Consider the following 20446-nt stretch of genomic DNA (forward strand, 5'->3'; position numbering starts at 1 on the left):
CGCACAACCTCTTGCACACACTCATTTTCTCTCCTTGTCTGTATCTCAGCTTTCACACTGTAACCACAGGATGAGGCAAAATGAGGACAAATTGATATGAATCCCAAGGAAACAAGCGGAGGGGGTGAAAAAAAGAGAAAAAAGGTAGCAGCACCCGCCTGCAAGGCAACTGTAAGCATAAATCCAGTGATATACTGCTGTGGCGCTCGCTCTGTAAGCACGTCCATTCCTCATAATGATGCCCGTAACGGTCACAAAGTAAGAACTTCTAGGACGACCCAATGTCACGCCAACATCAGATGTAGCGCTTCTCTTTGATTCTGAATTCTCTGTTAAAAAGATGATCATAGCAATTTGATTTCAGCCTCAGGGTTTCTTTCCAAACTCCACCGCGGAGATCGATGGTGCTGTAGTAGATTTAAAATAAGTACACAATACTAATAAATACAAAAACAGTCAACCTGAGAGAAGTGATCCACCTGTCCTGACCAGGGGGCCGAGGGTAACGTTTACAGGCGCTGTGCTGCGACGCACGCTGAATACCCTGCAGCTTATAGCAGCAGCAGACAGCTAGCTGAGACAAACCTCATCTCGGTTAAAGGCAATTCCCCTTCATAGTGCTTCTCAAACCCTGAGCTGCTGGTCCCAAAACTAAGCCAGTCAATCTAATCATGAGGAAAGGTGAGTGGGGAGGGCAGAAGAGAGAACGAGAGAGACGGAGGGAGGCTGAGATGGAGCTGTGTATGTGTGCGTGTGTGCATGAGAGAGACTGAGTGGTGGATAGGGCTTTACAACATCAATTCTATGAACTCGGAGGCCCGTGGCTGGCTCACAGAGGTGTTTATGTGTCTAAAACCCAGAATCATCCTGTCTGCTGCTCCTGCTCTCAGAGAGAAAAACTACAAGAGACTAGAGAGCCTGCTTTTTCTTGGCCTGCCCCTAAAATGCACCAATGTTGTTGATACTTAAATTAATCCTATTTTTACACTCACATCTTTTAAAGACAGAAAGATGTTCTACTGTATCTTCTTGTCTCTCTGTCTGTCTGTCTGTCTGTCTGTCTGTCTGTCCGTCTGTTCATTATCATCCAACATATCTCTTTTTCAGGATCTCCATCTTTCTCAATTCTTGGTGTCATGGTTGAGGCAGGTCCAATTTGCCTTCCTGTGTAAATGCACATCACCTGCTCTCTTAGTGGGGAGATGCACTCATCGATTCTGCCGCAGTGGGATCATTGAAGGTGTGTAATAACTCAAAAATACCTGCAACCCAAAGGCTACCCTGTTTAATTCACCAACATCTTAGACCCATTTGTTGTCATTTTAGTGGCAAATGTTACTGTTAGCTGGCAGCAATTTTATCAGGTTACATTTCTGGGTGCACCTTGCCAGATGTTCGATGATTCTTTAACATCTCTGCTCTTTCTTCTATTTTCTTTAAAATCTCTGAAAGAGAAATGCACAACCTGTTCGCCTCTTCATGCATCCTGGCAGTAATTGTTGCACATGAACATGCGCCAGCCTTTGATCAAAACTGAAAAAATTAGACAGAGATCCTCCCCATCTCCCAAGTCTGAATGCAGAGGCAGTGCCTGAGTCTGTGTCATCAGTGCTCTAGTCCAGGCCTCTGTCTCAAGATCAAGATGAGAATTACAACACTGACAATATGAGTAGTACTTCCACCAGATTCGTGTCCAGTATGTCTCCGATCCGCTACGGTCTGTCTTCGTGCTCTGTCATCCATCAACACCACCGGTTGCATTTTCAGAACGCAGCACGGAGCAGGTTTTTTCTTTTTGTTTTGGTGCCTGACTTCCTGTCCCACTCCATCTGCTCTGCTGAGATTGATGCGTCGTGCTCCGGCATCCGGCAAAAATAGAAGTCTTGGGTATCTGATCCGGAGGGCTCCGACCTGCCGGATCAGAGACGCAGCCGGGACGCAACGGAGCGGATCCAGTGGAAGTTAACTTGAATATATACCCAGTAGAAGGAGACTGAAGATAGATGTGCTCAGAATTTTTTTCATCACCAACTGGATGCATATAGCTTCCACAGAAGGACTGCAGGCTTCATAAAACATTGGTGTAGTCTGAGTGATGTCACACACACTGTTTCCTAATGAGGAGCTATGAAGCTGAACAACTGTGGCGAAATTCCAACTCAGCATTTATTGTGATCAACGCAGAAAAAGTGAAGCTGAGGCGGAACTTTAGCCTCTTGGCAAACCGCTACAGCACCTGCATGTCAGCTACGTCGGCCACACCCCTAGTGTCTTCAAAACAGATGATTTTAACATGCGTGTAATGGGGTTTCCCTTGCTTTTAGAACCAGCTTCAAGTGGACACTCAAGGAACTGCAGCTTTTTGCACTTTGCATTAGCTTCATTTCTCAAGATTGGAGGTTGGCACTTGTTGTCCAGTTGTATAAAAGCTCTGGGCTTAATGGAGCTATGACCAGGTTAGTAGTGTAAACTAAGGACAAAGGTGATGTAATTTTCAATAAATCCAGCTTCATGACTCTAAAAACTCTTGCTAACAGACCCAGTTTACATATCAGTCTCTCTTCCTGGTATATGCTCTTTATGTAGTGCAATGAGGTGACGTTTATTGTAATCTGGTGTTTCATGAATAGAAATGGATTGACTATATGATTGATTTTGTTGCATTAATGTATGGGAATCATCATTTTTGCCTAAGGTTCACTCAGACAGACCCACACTTTCATCCTCTGACTCTGAAGCACATCCACACATCCACCTAAAATACTCACAGACGTGCACAGATGCACACTCCTCGTTTTTCTCCACAGCGTATGGGAATAACGGTCCACAGTTTCAGTGTGTGCAGTGAGGTGAGCACCTGAGTCTAGTCAGCACAATACGGCCTCTCCGCGCTGCAGGATAGCCCTACTGCTGAGCACTGCAAGTACAGTACATTTCAATTTGTTCCGGGAGGGATCAAATTCTACCGCCTTGCAAATCTCTCCGAGCGGCAGGCGAATAAATGGAGAACTGTAGGAAATATAATAGAGCTGTGTTTGAACCACTAGAATCCAATCGAAGCCAGGGTATCTGTATCTATGAACTACCTGTGGGGAGTCTGGACGATCTGGATGTGAAGGAAATCAATAAGAGACAGAATAATTACAGGCTGCTTATCTAGTAAAATGACTTATAATACATGCATCATTTTATGAAAGGCAAAGGCTTTACTGAAGGTGTGAAGTAAAAGAAACTCACTTTCTTCTCCTGCTGGATGACGGTTCACACAAGTCCAAAGGCTTATTAGCAATCTCAACCTTCTGATAGATGTTATAAATCTTTCATCCAGAAATGGAAACAGAGAAGAATAAAAGTCCTCAAAGGTCTGCTGAAAGTTGAAGAGCAGAGGTTGAGAAAGGACAACTCGGTCCTAATTACCGTCATCACTCACTCTTGCCCCTAATGTATGTGATACTCGTCTCCCGGAAATAAAAAACCTCATCACTAATAACTGATATCAAAGAGCTGAGGAGGAACTTTTCAAAGCAGGACATTTCTTTTTGCTGATACTTGATTGTACTTTTTCTTCTCCAAGGTGGTCAGAGGTTAAATTGATCACCTCTTCAGTGAGAAGGGACAGGGCATATGGACAGAGTAGAGCAGAGGTGTCAAACATGCGGCCCGCGGGCCAAAACCTGCCCGCCAGAGGTTCTAATCCGGCCCACAGGACATCTTTGCAAAAGTGAAAAAAATTACAGAGAAGACATTAATTGCAAATAAAAGTAACTGCTATTTCAAATTTGTCCTCTTAGGGGCGCATACAATCATAGTGCCGACAGAGCGCACCAGAACAGTGATCCAGGACATTTTTTTCTCAAAGTGAAGAAAAGGAATATTTGCAGTTTGCATAATCCAGTTGACTTTGTGTTCCAATCAACAGTAAAGTTTACGTATGTAAATGTGTCACAGTAGGAGCAGTGGATCCACATTTTACGAAAGGAGCCACATATTGTGAGCATGCTTACCATACATGTGCGTGCATCATAGTTGCCTGTGTGTTTGGTGTGTCTGCAGCAGGTTTAAGCACTTAAAGAATATCATGTTCGGCCCCACTATGAGACTCATCATGGAGAAAAATACAACAGCTGTTTTTGTAAAAACATAGTTCAGTAAATGTGAACATTTACAGAATGTAAATGTAATTTTCTTGCACTAAAACAAAAGGGAACTAATTGGAGTTGTGGCTATTTATAGGTTATTATGTTATGATTTTACTGGTCTGGCCCTCTTCAGATCAAATTGGGCTGCATGTTTCCCCTGAACTGAAATGAGTTTGACATCCCTGGAGTAGAGCATTTAAATTACAGGGGTTAACTATTGATGTACATTAATTTAAAGAAGGCTAACTGTTTGCTGCCTTTGTTTTCACATCTGTGTGAACAGGAAAAGTTGCTCACAGCAAGTGGGATACAAGGTTAAAATTAATTTAGAGGCAGCACTTACTAAAGTTGCAAATGATAGCATGTCTGGCTAACTAGCTTAGTATATCAGCATTTTCCCAATTCAGAGGTAGAAACCTTTGAAGGACCAAGCCTTTGAATGTTGGGAAGATCGCTGCAGCTGAAACAAAAGGAGGTCTTCTGGTAGGATTTCTTTCACCCCTTACCCTTGCGTCAAAGAACACCGACCCTGTCCTCTGGCAGCAGATGCGTAGATGGTTAACTAGCTAACATAGCTAGCCTAACATAACTTCACTCCCTTCACTGTCATTTTAAAGACAATGTCAAATTTCTAGCTGTCTGTCTTTTTTTCTGTTGGTTGCTTTTTTTTGCTGTGTTGAGACTAAATGCTGAAATTGAACAGTGTGTTACTCATCCACTTAAGAGTCTGCCATCTTGTTTGGATTGATGCAAAACGAATAACAGGATATGTTGGGTCTTGAAGATGCACCTGATGTATCCCACGCAGCACAGGAAAGTAGGATGCATTTTTCCACTGCATTTAATGGAGCCTTCAAAAAGGGATGACATTTGACGCACCTTGAGTCTTGATATGCGCACTTCAAAAGGAAGAAGCCCCTGAATTCGTACACAGCACTTGCATTTTATTTTCATTCTATTTAATTCCAAAAGCAGCGAATTTAATCAGAATTATATATATATTTTTTAGCTTTTAGGCTATTTAAGAAAGAAATGTTAATTCATTTTTGCACTACTTATGAATTTGTTCAAAAGCATAATGTTTGCTAAACCCAAAAGGGAGACCTGGTGACAAACTTGGTTTAATTATGTATACTTATGGTTTATCACCAAGCAGCAACCTCCAATCTCAAATATGAAGCCCATGTGGAAGTGTTACAAACTGCAATTCATCGAGCGTCCACTTGACGCTGGCTGCAGAAACACCGGAAACCACATACGCACCAATTCAAAGAAGAAGATTTTTGCAGCATTAATAAATATGATTACAGTCTGGTTCAAAAAACGGCTTGGCTCTACGTAGTTAATTTCTCTACCGGCACACACTGTACAAGGGGTGAATGTTTTTCTAACGCGACCACTCAGAAGATATTAAGATTACGAGTTTTTGCCCAAATAAGGACATGACTGACTTGACTCCCGGAAGGGAACACATAGCTGTTGGCTAGGAGGCTCAAACTCCACCTCTTTACGTCACACAATGCCTGGTTGAGTTCCGCATTTTCAATATGGCTGCCGCCGTCGATTGGCTTCAAAACAACACTCAGAACAGATGGGTGACGTCACGGATACTATGTCCATTATTTATACAGTCTATGTTTATAACACAGTAAATACTTGAACTAACTGGCTTTAGCCCCTGTATTTTTACAAAGTTATTACCACTGTGTTCACATTCCTCAGCTTTAGCTAGCATTAGTGGTAGCTTTAGAAGTCGCAAATACTGGCTGATGGTCAAAAAATCTGAAAGCTACAAATTATTTCAGTCAACCAAATATTTTTCTGGCTAGAAATGACATGTGCGCTGTTTAATTTTTAAGTCTGAGAGCCACTGTTTAGAATTATAAGTGATTTTCCAGCTGTATCTAGCCGTTTATTTATTTATCTGTTTGTATTCATCTGGATTCCTGTTTGCCAAGTAAGCAACCACTCTTCTTCCGGTTGACATGACTTCATGATGTGTCATGCTGGGCTAAAACCTTGACAGGTGTGAGCACAGTGTTGGGAAAGTGAACCTAAAAAAGGGTAGTTTATGAGCTTTACATCTTTACATTAAATTTACCTGAAAAGGTTACGATGTAACTTTGCAGGTTTTTCTTTTTAGGCTGGTTTCATTTGGTGTCTCCTTCACTTCCTGAGACACCTTGCTGTAGATCAATAGCTCATCACAAGGCCCATTAGCAGGGGGATGAATCTAATAGGGTGGTGAAATGAGGAGTTGGTTTAATCCTGAGCAATAAAGCCTGATTCTAATTGTTAGTTGTAAAGAAGTGGAGAAGAATGGTTTTTGGTTGTTTTTGAAACAGGGTTCCAATTAACACTGATTAATCCCCTACACAGCTTTAGTGATTGACTTCACTTTGGAGTCACATTTGTTCCTTCCTCTGTGAATGCAAAGTTTAAAAGAAAACAATAGCTGTGAGCAAGAAGGCGTTTTTTTAATCAAAACAGAACCAGACTGCAATCTTTGTGATATTAATGTTTCATTTTGTCATATGATGGCAGTAATCAGTCTTCTAAAGAGTGTTTTTAAGCAATGTTTCTCACACTTTAAGAGTCATTAATACCAGAGCTTTACAGAGCACAGTGATTGCTTTCCTGGACCCTGTAATGACTGCAGAGTTAAATAGGTACCCAGTCATTACACTTCACCATTTTCCATTGTTTTCTAGTTAAAGGTAATCAATTTTCTTATGAGCAGGGATCCCGTAAGTGTTCCACTGCCTGTGTTGAGTGCTTTCATTAATCAAAGAGACAAACCATACCTTGGAGGGATGTTCGGATCCTCTGTTGTAAATTCTGTAAAACAAAAAAATGTCATAATGTGTAAAAATGAAAGATGTTACAGCAGCAAAGAGGTAATAACACAAGTGACTCCTTCTGTCGTGTTTTCTCTTTTGCCTTTATCCATCTCCGCCGCGTCGTCTCTCTCTGACTTGCTTCTCTCTCATCTCCTCCCTTCCTGCAGCTTGTGAAGGGCTTCATTTGTCATCCAGCAGGTGATGAGTGCAATGTTTTTCACCCTGACCTCTATTCTGTCACTAATGAGATATCTGCGATGCTGCTTCATGCCCCCTCAACTAAACTGAGACCTGGGTCAAACAATCTGATTTGAAAACACTCTTTCAGCTGATCTAAGCCTACCAGATTTGATAGATTTTTCACATGGGAGACTTAAATGAACGTTAACGTCTTTCAGGGTGGAATTCGACAACATGTCACTTTTAAAACTCCAGAAACTGGTCTCCTCTGTTCCCAACGTTTACAGAGCCTTGTTAAAAGAAGAGCTGGTGTATCACAATGGTAAAAATTTAACTTGCTGCTCGCAATAAATTTAACATGAGCAAATATTTATCATTTAACAATAAAATGTTTCAGTTCAACATGTGTTATTTTCAATTAAATGTAATCTTTGAGTGATTTTCAAACCATCAAATATTTTAACATTTTTCATAGCGTCCCAACCTTTTTGGAATTGGAAGAACATTTATTTTGACATATCTTTGATTGACACAAGACACAAGATCTTAATGTGATAAACTCCAGCCATCTGTTGAGTTGAACAGGTAAAAACAAACCCAAGGACTGACACATGGAGATAATTATGCAAACACTGTTTGATTCAGGTTTGATACCGTCACCTCAAATATAAGAAACACCTCCTAAAAGTTTCAGATTTATGGAACAGCAGCTAAAGAATATGCATCATCAGTCTACCACCTACACTTCACACATTTTACCTCTCATGTCACCTGCAAACTGAGTCTGGATTGCCGAAAATCCAGACTCTGTAAGTCAAAGAAACTTTTTTTATATCACACCTTAAGAGCCAGCACATTCAGACTTTTTTCCTCTTACACTCTGATACACATCATGTATTTTGTTCAAAGTCTTACCTAACATGTCACCCTCAGTCTTTAAGGTTTTGTCTTTCCACTCTGCTGGACCGCTCGCAGTGAAAAGCAAACCAGCAGGAGAGTGGATGCTGTAATGGACTATAGAGTGAATAGGAGTGAATTAGAAAGCATTTTTGTCAAGTGTTGGACGTAAGAGTTTCCAGCCATACCTTCATATTTAGAACATTGTTATAATACAGAAATCTTTTAATAGAACACATATAACATATGAATGACTGTCCTTTTACAAAAACATACAAAAAACCTTTTCAAACTGTGCAAGTAAACTCTTTTGAAAGTCCTGTCTGAATTTAACAATAAAAGAATGACGAGGGCACTTTGTTTTTAGGTGCTTTGAAAATTATTACATTTTATAAAAAACACTTAACATTTTTGAAATCATAAGTGATGCTAAAGAAGCAGTTTATCTATCAGCTTGGCTGTTGTTTACTTCCACTTTCCGAAACCGGAAACCCAGCGATGCCTGGCCCAGCAGACTGCATAACAGATCCAACAGAACAGTCATACTACATACTACCTTCAAACGCAGTATGCAGTACGTACTGCGTACTACATTTGTGGGTAGTATGTAGCAAGTGGTTTCGAAAACAGCCACAGACTATGGGTGCTTCTCAAAACTCTAAACGTCCATCCTCGTGTCTCTTCCTCGCGTCTTAGTCCCGCCCACCAGAGATGCGAGGAAATGATACCAGAGATGAAATGTCCTCTCCTCCGGAGCGTCACGTGAAGCGACGTCGGTTTGTGATGACGGCTTTAACAGCTATTTGTGTCTGTACACATGTTCACTGTAATAACTCTGATAAATGTAAACAGTAACAGAGCTCTGTCTCTGTGTTTACATGTTTCACACACACCTGTTTAACACACACCTGTTTAACACACATGTAAGTGTTTGTTAAATTTCTCTAACCATGCCTCCTGTACTCTGCTAATAAAGGGCAGAATGATGAAGGAGCCACATTGGTCAACAGAGCTGTCAATCATGATGACACATTTCCTCTTTTTAAAATTAGATAACAAATTGAAGCTAAACTACTCTGAAAATGAGACACAGACCTGTACGTCATTGAGAAGAATACATGTGACCTGTCTTGTGATTTTATAGTTTCGCGTCTGCCAGGATGCAAGTACGGACCACAGGGTTTCTTAAAGTTATTCCAAAAAAGGAATAACCACAAAAATCACAAGCGATCAGAGGGAGAGGGGAAAACCAAAATATAGAAGGCTGAAACCAAGAGACTCCAAAACCTAAACAAGGTGTTAATATGATAAAAGAGAAACTAAACCACCTCTGCAGAGCACCTAGCTGGAACCAAGTTATGAGGGAGACCCAGGAAAACCTTTTAACAAAACTAAAAGGGCTGCCACAGATACCTTTAAAGAAAACCAAAAGACTAAAGACCTGCCCAGCTTAAAATAAGTATTTTCTCAGGGATTTATGGTGCATAGGTAAACTATACATGCAGAGGTCACAGGAGAGATCCTCTCAATAACTTGGAAGGTGAGCCCAGGAGTATATATAAGCTTCCCCCACCTGCTCCAGATCAGGGGCAATCAGGCACACACACCTGACCCTGCACTGTGCTGATTAGTTTACCAAACTCACATAGGCTGTTTCCGAAACGGCCTGCTACATACTACTTACTATGTAGTAGGCAGTAGGTATTGCCTACTACATACTGCGTTTGAATTTAGTACGTAGTATGACTGTTCTGTCCGATCTGTCATGCAGCATGCTGAGCCAGACTTTGCTGTATTTCCGGTTTCGGAAAGCGGAAGTAAACAACGGCGAAGCCGATAAATAAAATGCTTATTTAGCATCCATTTATGATTTAAAAAGTTAGGAAGTGGTTTATATGTAATTTGATAACTTTCACAGCACCCAAAAACGGATTTCCTCCCGTCAAAAAATGAGGAAAAAGAAAAAGCAGAACGAGCGCTATGCATTATGGGAAACAATACGCGAGGCAGACTGGTCCGATGCACACTGAGATATTTTTCCGAATCAGTACACATCCGGGGAGTTTTGGCATACTGCAGATTTTGCTCTTGTTCACATACTACTTACTAAATACCGAATTTTGGACATATCAGTACGTACTGCTAGTATAGTAGGCGATTTCGGAAACAGCCAATGTGTCAAAACTGAGTGCCTCTCACAGCGTCTGGTCCATCTGTTAACATTACTGAGGCAGGGTTTGTGACCTATACTGCAGCCAGTCAGCAGAGGGAGCTCTAAATCTTCAGGCTTCACAATCAGTGAAAATATCTGTGGATGCATCGCTTTGCTTCACGCTGCGCCACATGGGCCAGTTAAGACACTGATAAGGAACAATGTAATCAAGCTGATTTTGTAGATGAGACTCATGGTGCATACTGTTAGGACTTGGTGCAAGATGACATCTGAAATCTGTTCTGCTTCACCAACATGTCACCCTGGCAGACATGATGCATTTTCAATAAAAACTGGACTGTTGTTGACTGTCCTTCAAAGCTCAGCTGGTGATAAAATAGTTGAAAATGAGGGAGGAGTTGATTTTTGTAAGGTTACTCCTGGAAACATCAAGCGGCATCACGTTTTCACAAACAAAGAGCACAGAGTGTGTTAGCAGCTATTTTTGACCCTTGGCAATGAGCAGGATCAAGTTTGAGCAGAGTTCTCACAGTGTACAGTCGGCTTTGTTTAGAAAAGAGCTGGCAGCGCTACAGCACACATCCCCAGACTTCACACAGACTTTGAGTTTACAGGATTTACTTGGTAACTTGCTGGTGTTGTTTTGGGTCTCAGGGCTGGAAGCTGTTTGAAACAACTAAAGAAAAAGAAAGTCTGTATTTCATGTCAAATTCAGTTTTAAGGGTTTTATTTATACTTTGGATCTATACCGTTATGCTCTTTTGATACTTAGATGAGAGGATCAATACCAATGTTTTGTCTGCACAGTGAAATCCAAGCTGCAACAATTAGCAAGTTATCTAAAATGTTCATGGAACAAAAGCTTTGTTGACCCTGCCCAAAGCTGACACAAGTTGAAAAATCTCTTATTTTCCATACTCTACTTAATAAAAATAAATGTGTAGTTGGCTGATTAAAGCTTTGAACAGAGTTGGTTGGTTTTCAATCAAGTCCCATTCTTGTTTTTGAAAACTAACTCGAGCTCCACCTTCCTCAACTTACAATGTGATTTTATGGTAAGAAAGGAAATGAGAATATTTACTGAAAATGTCAAACTCTTCCTCCAAGGGACTGTTTGAGAAGTGAGCCCTGTGGGTTTGGCAGATCAAATAGTTTGGACTCGGGTTATAAAACAACTTTGGTTCTCTATGTTTCAAGTTAGGATGCTTTTTGAAACTCCTGGATTAAGTGTTGAGACGTGCAGAATAACTTTGAAAGGTTTCACAATTTAAGTTTGAAACGCTAAAATTGTGTCATGGGTTGATCTTCAGTTTTGGATTTTCCTCATGTTTTTTCCTTCAATGTTTCCTGTTTTATTTCGTAAATTTACCTTGTTGTGTTTAATGCCTTGTTTCCTTCCTGTGTGTATTCTGTGTTAGTTATTAGTTGACCTTTTGTCTCCCTCATACTATTAGTGTTCCATGCCTTGTGTTGTATTCCCTGTGTGTGTGTTTCCTGTTTTATTTTGTAGTTCTGATCCCTGTGCGTCTGGTTTACTTCCTTGTGTGTTTCCTTCCTTCTTGATTAAGCTCATTAGTTTCACCTGTGTCCTGTTTCCACACCTGTTGCTTGTTGCCCTGTGTAATTAGTTTCTCTGTTTCCCCTTTCCTGGGTTGGATCGCTCTGTTGCTTTCTTAATTCTTTGTTTCTTTGGGAAGTTTTGTTTGTACCTTTTGTTCATTTATTATTAAATTCTGCACATGGCCAGCTCCCACTATCCATCACATCCACCAGCAGAACACCCCAATTTAACAACCCAACCCATACAGAGAAACAGGTTCAACTACTTGTGACGTTCCAAATTAAAATATTTTGTTATTAAAGTTTAGAAACTATGATATGATGCTTAAATTAAATATGCACTTGTTTATGAACTGTAGCTCCATTTCATTGGATTCTGTTTATATCTATTGTAATGAGCCAACATTACCACAACACAGTGGGGGAACACTTTGCATCAAAGGTTCTTTCTTGTAGGAACATTTTGTTGTTAATAGTTATTTTTGACTTTTAGTTTTGTAGAATTTTGAGTGAAAATTTGACCGTACCGTTTTGTGTGCAGTCAAACTTCAAGAGTCCACACCAGCCTGCAACAGGCTGTTTGTAGCTTTTGTGGCTTTTCAATGTAGTGCACTAATGGCCCTCTTCCACCGGCCCGACTTAGCCCTACTCTACTCCACTTGACTCGCCTCTACTCGGTTTGTGTTGTGTTGTGTTTCCACGGGCGCGGTACCTCGTGTCAGATACCAGTTTTTCGTACCTGCTCTCCTCTGGTTCTAAGCGAGCTGAGCCGATACTAAAAGGTGACGTCGACGGACTGCTGGCCACTGATTGGTCAGAGAATGTCATCACAGAAGAGTCATGGGCGCGATGCTCAGCGCTCAAACTATGCTCTCAGCACAGGAATCAAACCTGACATTTTTTAAAAACGGCATCAATACTCTTTTGCTCTTCTTTTGCCTTCCTCTCTCACTCGGCCTGCGACAAAAAAAACCCAGACCGAGCAGCAAGTACACCATTGCCTCCATGTCCTCCATTGCTTATGATTAGTGTGTTTGTGGTTTGTTCAAAATGACGTGAACGCAGTTTTGCGCAGCTGTGTTTATGACGACCCTACCCACCGTGAGTCGGTACTCGGGCTGGTGGAAAAGAAACCCAAACTGAGTAGAGTCAAGTTAAGTAGAGCCGAGTCGAGTCAAGTAGGGCTGGAACTTTATATTGGAAAAGGGCCATTATTCTTTCTGCACTCGACGTACTGCGACTCTTTGAGATACATCTTCTATTTGAGTCCATAAAGAATTCAACATAGAAGACCAATATGTTGCCACACTGAGTTGTAATTTTCTTCACAGAAAAGTAACAGGAATCTAACATCCATGTGAAACATTGAAACCAAATGAATGCTTAGACATGTTTTCATTCTCACCTCAAGTGGCTGCTTTGGCATTGAACCTCTGCCATGTTGAACACATTCTGCTCTTCTCATGAGTGGTCAGATAGCATGGTTAGTTATTAATTGTTATTATGGAGACTGTTTTCAGGGGGGTGTCCATGAGGTTGTCTGGGATGGTATGGGCGCTCCTGAAATCTGGTTACCATCTCCCTGTGATCCTAAACTATGATTGGAAGTCTGCTGAGCTAGAGGCTGGACTTGTGTTTGTTGTTATTTTAAATGTTTATGTTTACATTTGTGTCACCCTCACATAAGTCAGTGCCTCAGTTTGGCTTCCGTGTTCTTAAATCCTGGACCCCCCCAGACTGTTGGAACAGCAAACACACAGCACAACACTCTGACATTCAAACAGATTGTCCCTTTCCCATGACATGTCGGATTAAACTGTTTTTTTTAAAGAGATATTTTGTAAGCATGAAAGTAGATTATCTGCCTCACACCTGTTGCATTCTCATTTAGTCTGACTGATTGTATAAAGAGGGAAAGTGAGCTTCCAAAACATCACTTGATCACTTCTCAGGTGTGTTCAGAATGAAGGGTTGTTATATAGTGCTGCTCTTCTGCCTGTCCTCAAGGACAGCTCAAACATGCTGCACATCCGTCGATGCCATGTGGAATGAACTGAAGATGCTGAGAGACATGGTGGTGGAGCAGAGGGTTGAGCTGAGGGGCCTGGAGAGCAGAATGAAAGACGTCGAGGAGAAGGCTGACGAAGACAGGGCGAAGGTTTTACTGCTGACGATGGAACTTGGGAACATGTCAGAGAAGGTGGAGGAGCAGAGAACCGAGCTGGTGGCCACAAGAAACAAGATTTCTGAGCTGGAGAAGGAAAACGCAGGTACCAAGTTCATAGATTCATAAATAATTCTAGAAGAAATGCTCACAGTACTCAGACAAGCCAATATAATTGGAACCACCACCTTAATGTAAATGCAATATAACTTATGATCTCATCTTTTGTTCTTTCCCTGTAAATGTTTTAAAATCAAGCATTATTATTAATTGGTACGGTCTTTAATGCAGGTATAGATATACAGTGGGGCAAAAAAATATTCAGTCAGCCACTGATTTTGCAAGTTCTCCCACTTAGAAAGATGAGAAAGGTCTGTAATTTTCATCAGAGGTACACTTCAACTATGAAAGACAAAATGAGAAAAAAAAATCCAGGAAATCACATTGTAGGATTTTGAAAGAATTTATTTGTAAATTATGGTGGAAAATAAGTATTTGGTCACCCACAAACAAGCAAGATTTCTGGTTCTCACAGACCTGTAACTTCTTCTTTAAGAAGCTCTTCTGTCCTCCACTCGTTACCTGTATTAATGTCACCTGTTTGAACTGGTTATCTGTATAAAAGACACCTGTCCACAGCCTCAAACAGTCAGACTCCAAACTCAACCATGGCCAAGACCAAAGAGCTGTCGAAGGACACCAGGAAGAAAATTGTGGACCTGCACCAGGCTGGGAAGAGTGAATCTACAATAGGCAAGCAGGTTGGTGTGAATAAATCAACTGTGGGAGCAATTGTAAGAAAATGGAAGACATACAAGACCATTGATAATCTCCCTCGATCTGGGGCCCCATGCAAGATCTCATCCCGTGGGGTCAAAATGATCATGAGAACGGTGAGCAAAAATCCCAGAACTACACGGAGGGACCTGATGAATGACCTGCAGAGAGCTGGGACCAAAGTAACAAAGACTACCATCAGTAACACACTACGCCAAGAGGGACTCAAATCCTGCAGCACCAGGCGTGTCCCCCTGCTTAAGCCAGTACATGTCAAGGCCCGTCTGAAGTTTGCCAGAGAGCATATGGATGATCCAGAAGAGGATTGGGAGAATATCATGTGGTCAGATGAAACCAAAATAGAACTTTTTGGTAAAAACTCAACTCGCCATGTTTGGAGGAAGAAGAATGCTGAGTTGCATCCCAAGAACACCATACCTACTGTGAAGCATGGGGGTGGAAACCTCATGCTTTGGGGCTGTTTTTCTGCAAAGGGGACAGGACGACTGATCCGTGTTAAGGGAAGAATGAACGGGGCCATGTATCGTGAGATTTTAAGCCAAAATCTCCTTCCATCAGTGAGAGCACTGAAGATGGAATGTGGCTGGGTCTTCCAGCATGACAATGATCCCAAACACACCGCTCGGGCAACGAAGGAGTGGCTCCGTAAAAAGCATTTCAAGGTCTTGGAGTGGCCTAGCCAGTTTCCAGACCTCAACCCCATAAAAATTTTTTGGGGGGAGTTGAAAGTCCATGTTGCCCAGCGACAGCCCCAAAACATCACTGATCTAGAGGAGATCTGCATGGAGGAATGGGCCAAAATACCAGCTACAGTGTGTGCAAACCTGGTGAAGACTTACAGGAAACATTTGACCTCTGTCATTGACAACAAAGGTTATGTTACAAAGTATTGAGTTGAACTTTTGTTATTGACCAAATACTTATTTTCCACCATAATTTACAAATAAAATTCTTTAAAAATCCTACAATGTGATTTCCTGGATTTTTTTTTCCTCATTTTGTCTCTCATAGTTGAAGTGTACCTCTGATGAAAATTACAGACCTCTCTCATCTTTCTAAGTGGGAGAACTTGCAAAATCAGTGGCTGACTAAATACTTTTCTGCCCCACTGTATGTATAGATGTATAGATATATTTAGGTAAAATATGTATTGGTATGTGTCGAGAGGGTTTCAGCATTTTCCCAGGAACACGTGACGCCTTGCCAACTATTAGTCTGAAAAATATAAGCTTGGTGGTACAGTGGGTCATCTCTCAGTTCAAAAGGTTTTCCGGTTCAATCCCAAGCTCCTGCAGTTTACGAGACATTGTGAAGACACTGAACCCAAAGTTGCTCTCCAAGTCAAAGCCATCAGTGTGAATGTGTGTCATGCTAGGGGTGGTGTTAAATATACATCTTACCACACATGCATCGTAGCAGCTAACGCTTCTTGCCTTGTTTATCCTCCCAGTGTTCTCAGCAGAGCTGTCAGCTGCTGGACACAGAGTGGAAGCCAGTGAGAAAGAAGTGGATACTTTGAAAGGAGCACTGAGCATGACCAAGGATCAAGTGCAACTGCAGAAGATAACTGTGGAGAACCTGGAGAGAGCAAACACAGGCGAGACACCAGGCATGACTTCATAATGTGACGGGACTGTCCCGAAGAGCAGCTTGTGTTTGAAGAGAGAGACATGAGGTGTCAGGTTCAATGATCATAAACATCCTCAGATAGTTTAAAGCTCCAATTGTTTAATAGTTGCAGCCTATTGAGTGTTTAATGGCCCTTTTCCACCGGCCCGTCTTAGCCCTACTCTACTCGACTTGACTTGCCTCTACTCGGTTTGTGTTGTGTTTCCACAGGCGTGGTACCTCGTGTCAGATACCAGCTTTTCGTACCTGCTCTGCTCTGGTTCTAAGCGAGCTGAGCCGATAATAAAAGGTGACATCGACAGACTACCGGCCACTGATTTGTCAGATAATGTCGTCACTGAAGAGTCATGAGTGCGACGCCAAACAGGAATCAAACCCGCCATTTTTAAAAAACGACATCAGTACTGTACAATGTCTCGCCGCCTGCAGCCTTCTTTTGCTTTCCTCTCTCGCTCGGCCTGCGACAAAAAGCCACAGACCGAGCAGCAAGTACACCATTGCCTCCATTGTTTGTGATTGATGTGTTTGTGTCACGTTCAAAATGACGTGAACGCAGTTTCGCACTGCAGTTTCAAGCAGCTGTGTTAAGACGACCCCGCCCACCGTGAATTTGTACTCGGGCTGGTGGAAAAAGTACACAAACTGAGTAGAGTCGAGTCGAGTCGAGTAGAGCTGAGTCAAGTCAAGTAGGGCTGGAACTGTGTAGTGGAAAAGGGCCATAAATGTACATGGACTGTCTGATTCCTCATTACTTTGATTTCTTATTAAATATTTGATCATTTGAGCAAAAGCTTGTTCAATGATTCAAAGTAATTTACACATTGAGTGCCAGTTACAAGAACCTGCTACTTTGACCTTTAAAACACATGAATGTTTGATTCATTATGATGTTTTTTTTCAGAAACAGATTGAAAAACTTTCTGAGTCCCTCTGTTGTAGATAATATTCACTGGCTGTATTTAAATGTTAAACATCCTTCCTTATGGCTCTTTATTGTCAGAGCAAGGAAGCAGATTCAATGCTGTGTAAGGTAACTGGAAAGAAGAAAAAACAACAACAAACAAACAATCGTTCCATGTAACTAAAAAAATATAAAATCATCCAGATCATGTCACGGATTAAACAGTAAACATTATGAGTCAGAGGAAGATATAAACCTAGCTCACAGCTGATTTGTTTCAGTCTGACGTAATGGTCAAAAAATTGTTCAGTAAATATTTTGTGTGATGTTAACGAGAAGGTTCAGAGATGTTGTGAAGAGAGCAGTTTAAACATTTTCTAGAGAAGAAGTAAATGGAAGACTAGACAAAGCTGTGCAGCTCTGACTATGAAAGAAACACAACCTCTGGATGTTGACTCCTGGACATTTACGGTGAAATCTGGTCTAAACATAGACATTAAATCAACGTCTTCAAACGGGGTGAAAAGAAGCTCAAATAGCTCTGAGTGTCTGTTCATGGGTGAAATGCTCACTGCATAAATCAGTGTTGTCAGTGCACATAAATATATATATTTTAACCTTGAATTTGTCAGTATGTATCTCCAGGAATTGAGAGTAGCCTGCAGTCCAGTATCCTCAGCTGTATGGTGTGTGGTATACCCAAGCTACATCCCTTTTCAAGAATCAAACAATCAAGCGAATACAAAACTGCAGCTCCTCGATTGTCCACTTTAGGCTCGCTTCAAAAGCCCAGGAGTCCTCATAACAGGGGGATCTTGTACAATAATGATAAGAGTTATGCATGACTTTTCATAAACAGGGGCGAGGCAGGTTGACTGACAGAGAGCTGCTTTGTTTGTGTTTGTGGCTCGCCTCAGATCCACCTCTTTAGCTGTTTCTAGATTGATCAAAGGATAGGTTGATTCTGCAACTGTGAGCAGTAAGTTACCCTGAACATCAAATCACTCATTATTGATAATGAACATGTTTTTCTTCACAGGTAAGATTGCTTTCTCTGTTGGTTTGAACAGTCCGTTGGGGTATTTTGAAACTGACACTGTGCTGAAGTACGATAAAGTCTTCACCAACATTGGGAAGGCTTATAACCCTACATCAGGTACAGCTCCAGCTACAAACAGATTCATGAACATGTATCTTTACACATTTCTAGTTTTAATGTACTTCTCAATTTTACTCTTCCTCTCATGCAGGCATGTTCGTCGCACCCATCAGAGGAGTTTACTACTTCAGATTCAGCGCATTTGGTGCCAATAATTCTCAGCGTGTTGGTGTTGAACTGTACCACAATGACCAGAGAGTGATAAGAAGTGATGAATATATCGCTGAGGGAGGGCATAAAAATTTGTCAAATGCATTAACTCTTCAGTTAAATGAGGGAGATTTGGTGTACATGAATCTTCCCAAATGGTTAAGTTTGTATGATAACTCTGAAAATCACAACACTTTCAGTGGCTTCCTCCTCTTCAGTTTGTAAGTGATGGTCATGTGATCATCACAGTGATCTACTTGTTTATGGTGAACCAGCACATCAATAAATATCTGATGATTGAACTCCTTGGATATTAACTGGATTCTGATTTGTGCTTTTTAAAAACTTGTTTAAGAATGTAAACTTGGTGTAGTTATCAGAGCGAGCCCAGAGTTAAGGCCAAATCTGAGATCAAACTATGTATACTAATTTTATTTATTTCTATCCTGAGTGATCAAACTAAAATAATACATTCTTTGGTGTCCTAGATGCTTGGAATACTTTTATAAATGTATATATATCAATTCAGGAATCGAAAATAATCAAAATAATAACAAAGATATCAGTTTTATAAAGGCTTCAATACACTCTGTGGTTCTTTTTACACATAATCAATAAAATAAATTGAGCAAAATAGTATCTAGCTAAAGCAGCACAGCATATTAACTAAGTGCATCTTTTTATCATCTTTGGACAATCCCAAACCTACCTGTGTGCCAGAGCAGCTTGTGTTTGAACATGAGGTGTCTGGTTCAATGATCATAAACATCCTCACATATTCTAAAGATCAAATTGTTTAATAGTAGCTGCTTATTGAGTGATTAAATGTATACTGGACTGTCTGATACCGCCTTACTTTGATTTCTGATTAAATATTTGATCATTTGAACAAAAGCTTGTTCAATGATGCAACGCCTGACCCAGCATCCTGCAGAACAGATCCAACAGAACAGTCATACTACATATTACTACCTTCAAACGCAGTATGTAGTATGCAGTATGTTCTGCGTACTACATTCATGGGTAGTATGTAGCAAGTGGTTTTGGAAACAGCCACAGACTATATACACAGACAAAGGTGAAAACCCTCAAAATTAATAACAGTAGTATTTAGTTTCTCTGTTTCCCCTCTCCTGTGTTGCTTTCTCCCTGTAATTATGTCCTCCATGTGTTTATGTGATATGATGCTTAAATTAAATATGCACTTGTTTATGAACTGTAGCTCCACTTCATTGGATTCTGTTTATATCTATTGTAATGAGCCAACATTATCACAACACAGCGGGGGAACACTTTGCATCAAAGGTTCTTTCTTGTAGGAACATTTTGTTGTTAATAGTTATTTTTAACTTTTAGTTTTGTAGAATTTTGAATGAAAATTTGACCGTACCGTTTTGTGTGCAGTCAAACTTCAAGAGTCCACACCAGCCTGCAACAGGCTGTTTGTAGAGTTTGTGGTTTTTCAATGTAGCACACTCACTCTTTCTGCACTCGACACACTGCGACTCTTTGAGATACATCTTCTATTTGAGTCCATAAAGAATTCAACATAGAAGACCAATATGTTGCCACACTGAGTTGTAATTTTCTTCACAGAAAAGTAACAAGAATGTAACATCCATGTGAAACATTGAAACCAAATGAATACTTAGACATGTTTCCATTCTCACCTCAAGTGGCTGCTTTGGCATTGAACCTCTGCCATGTTGAACACATTCTGCTCTTCTCATGACTGGTCAGATAGCATGGTTAGTTATTAATTGTTATTATGGAGACTGTTTTCAGGGGGGTGTCCAGGAGGTTGTCTGGGATGGTATGGGCCCTCCTGAAATCTGGTTACCATCTCCCTGTGATCC

At 40.9% G+C, this 20446-nt stretch overlaps 1 protein-coding gene across 2 annotated transcripts; it reads left to right on the forward strand.

Annotated features, from left to right (window-relative positions):
- Nucleotides 1–13706: 13706 nt before the first annotated feature.
- LOC117829135 (heavy metal-binding protein HIP-like) lies at nt 13707–18892 on the forward strand. 2 transcript variants are annotated; one of them, XM_034706693.1, is made up of 4 exons: nt 13707–14059; nt 16202–16360; nt 18321–18437; nt 18532–18892. In XM_034706693.1, exons 1-4 carry the CDS (start codon nt 13753–13755, stop codon nt 18813–18815), a joined length of 867 nt encoding a protein of 288 aa, XP_034562584.1. In that variant the 5' UTR covers nt 13707–13752; the 3' UTR covers nt 18816–18892. The 2 variants fall into 2 exon arrangements, with proteins under 2 accessions (XP_034562584.1, XP_034562585.1); XM_034706694.1 differs by having other exon boundaries at nt 16202–16348.
- The last annotated feature ends 1554 nt before the right edge of the window (nt 18893–20446 follow it).

The sequence above is a fragment of the Notolabrus celidotus genome, chromosome 17, assembly GCF_009762535.1.
Source record: "Notolabrus celidotus isolate fNotCel1 chromosome 17, fNotCel1.pri, whole genome shotgun sequence".
Classification (NCBI taxonomy): Eukaryota; Metazoa; Chordata; class Actinopteri; order Labriformes; family Labridae; genus Notolabrus; species Notolabrus celidotus.

What these genes read in the sequence shown, in the direction of transcription:
- LOC117829135 (XM_034706693.1), top strand. Translation starts at nt 13,753, where the DNA reads ATGAAGGGTTGTTATATAGTGCTGCTCTTCTGCCTGTCCTCAAGGACA. An exon ending in GCTGGAGAAGGAAAACGCAG is followed by an intron (nt 14,060 to 16,201) that starts GTACCAAGTTCA and finishes TTATCCTCCCAG; the next exon opens with TGTTCTCAGCAGAGCTGTCA. An exon ending in GGCTTATAACCCTACATCAG is followed by an intron (nt 18,438 to 18,531) that starts GTACAGCTCCAG and finishes CCTCTCATGCAG; the next exon opens with GCATGTTCGTCGCACCCATC.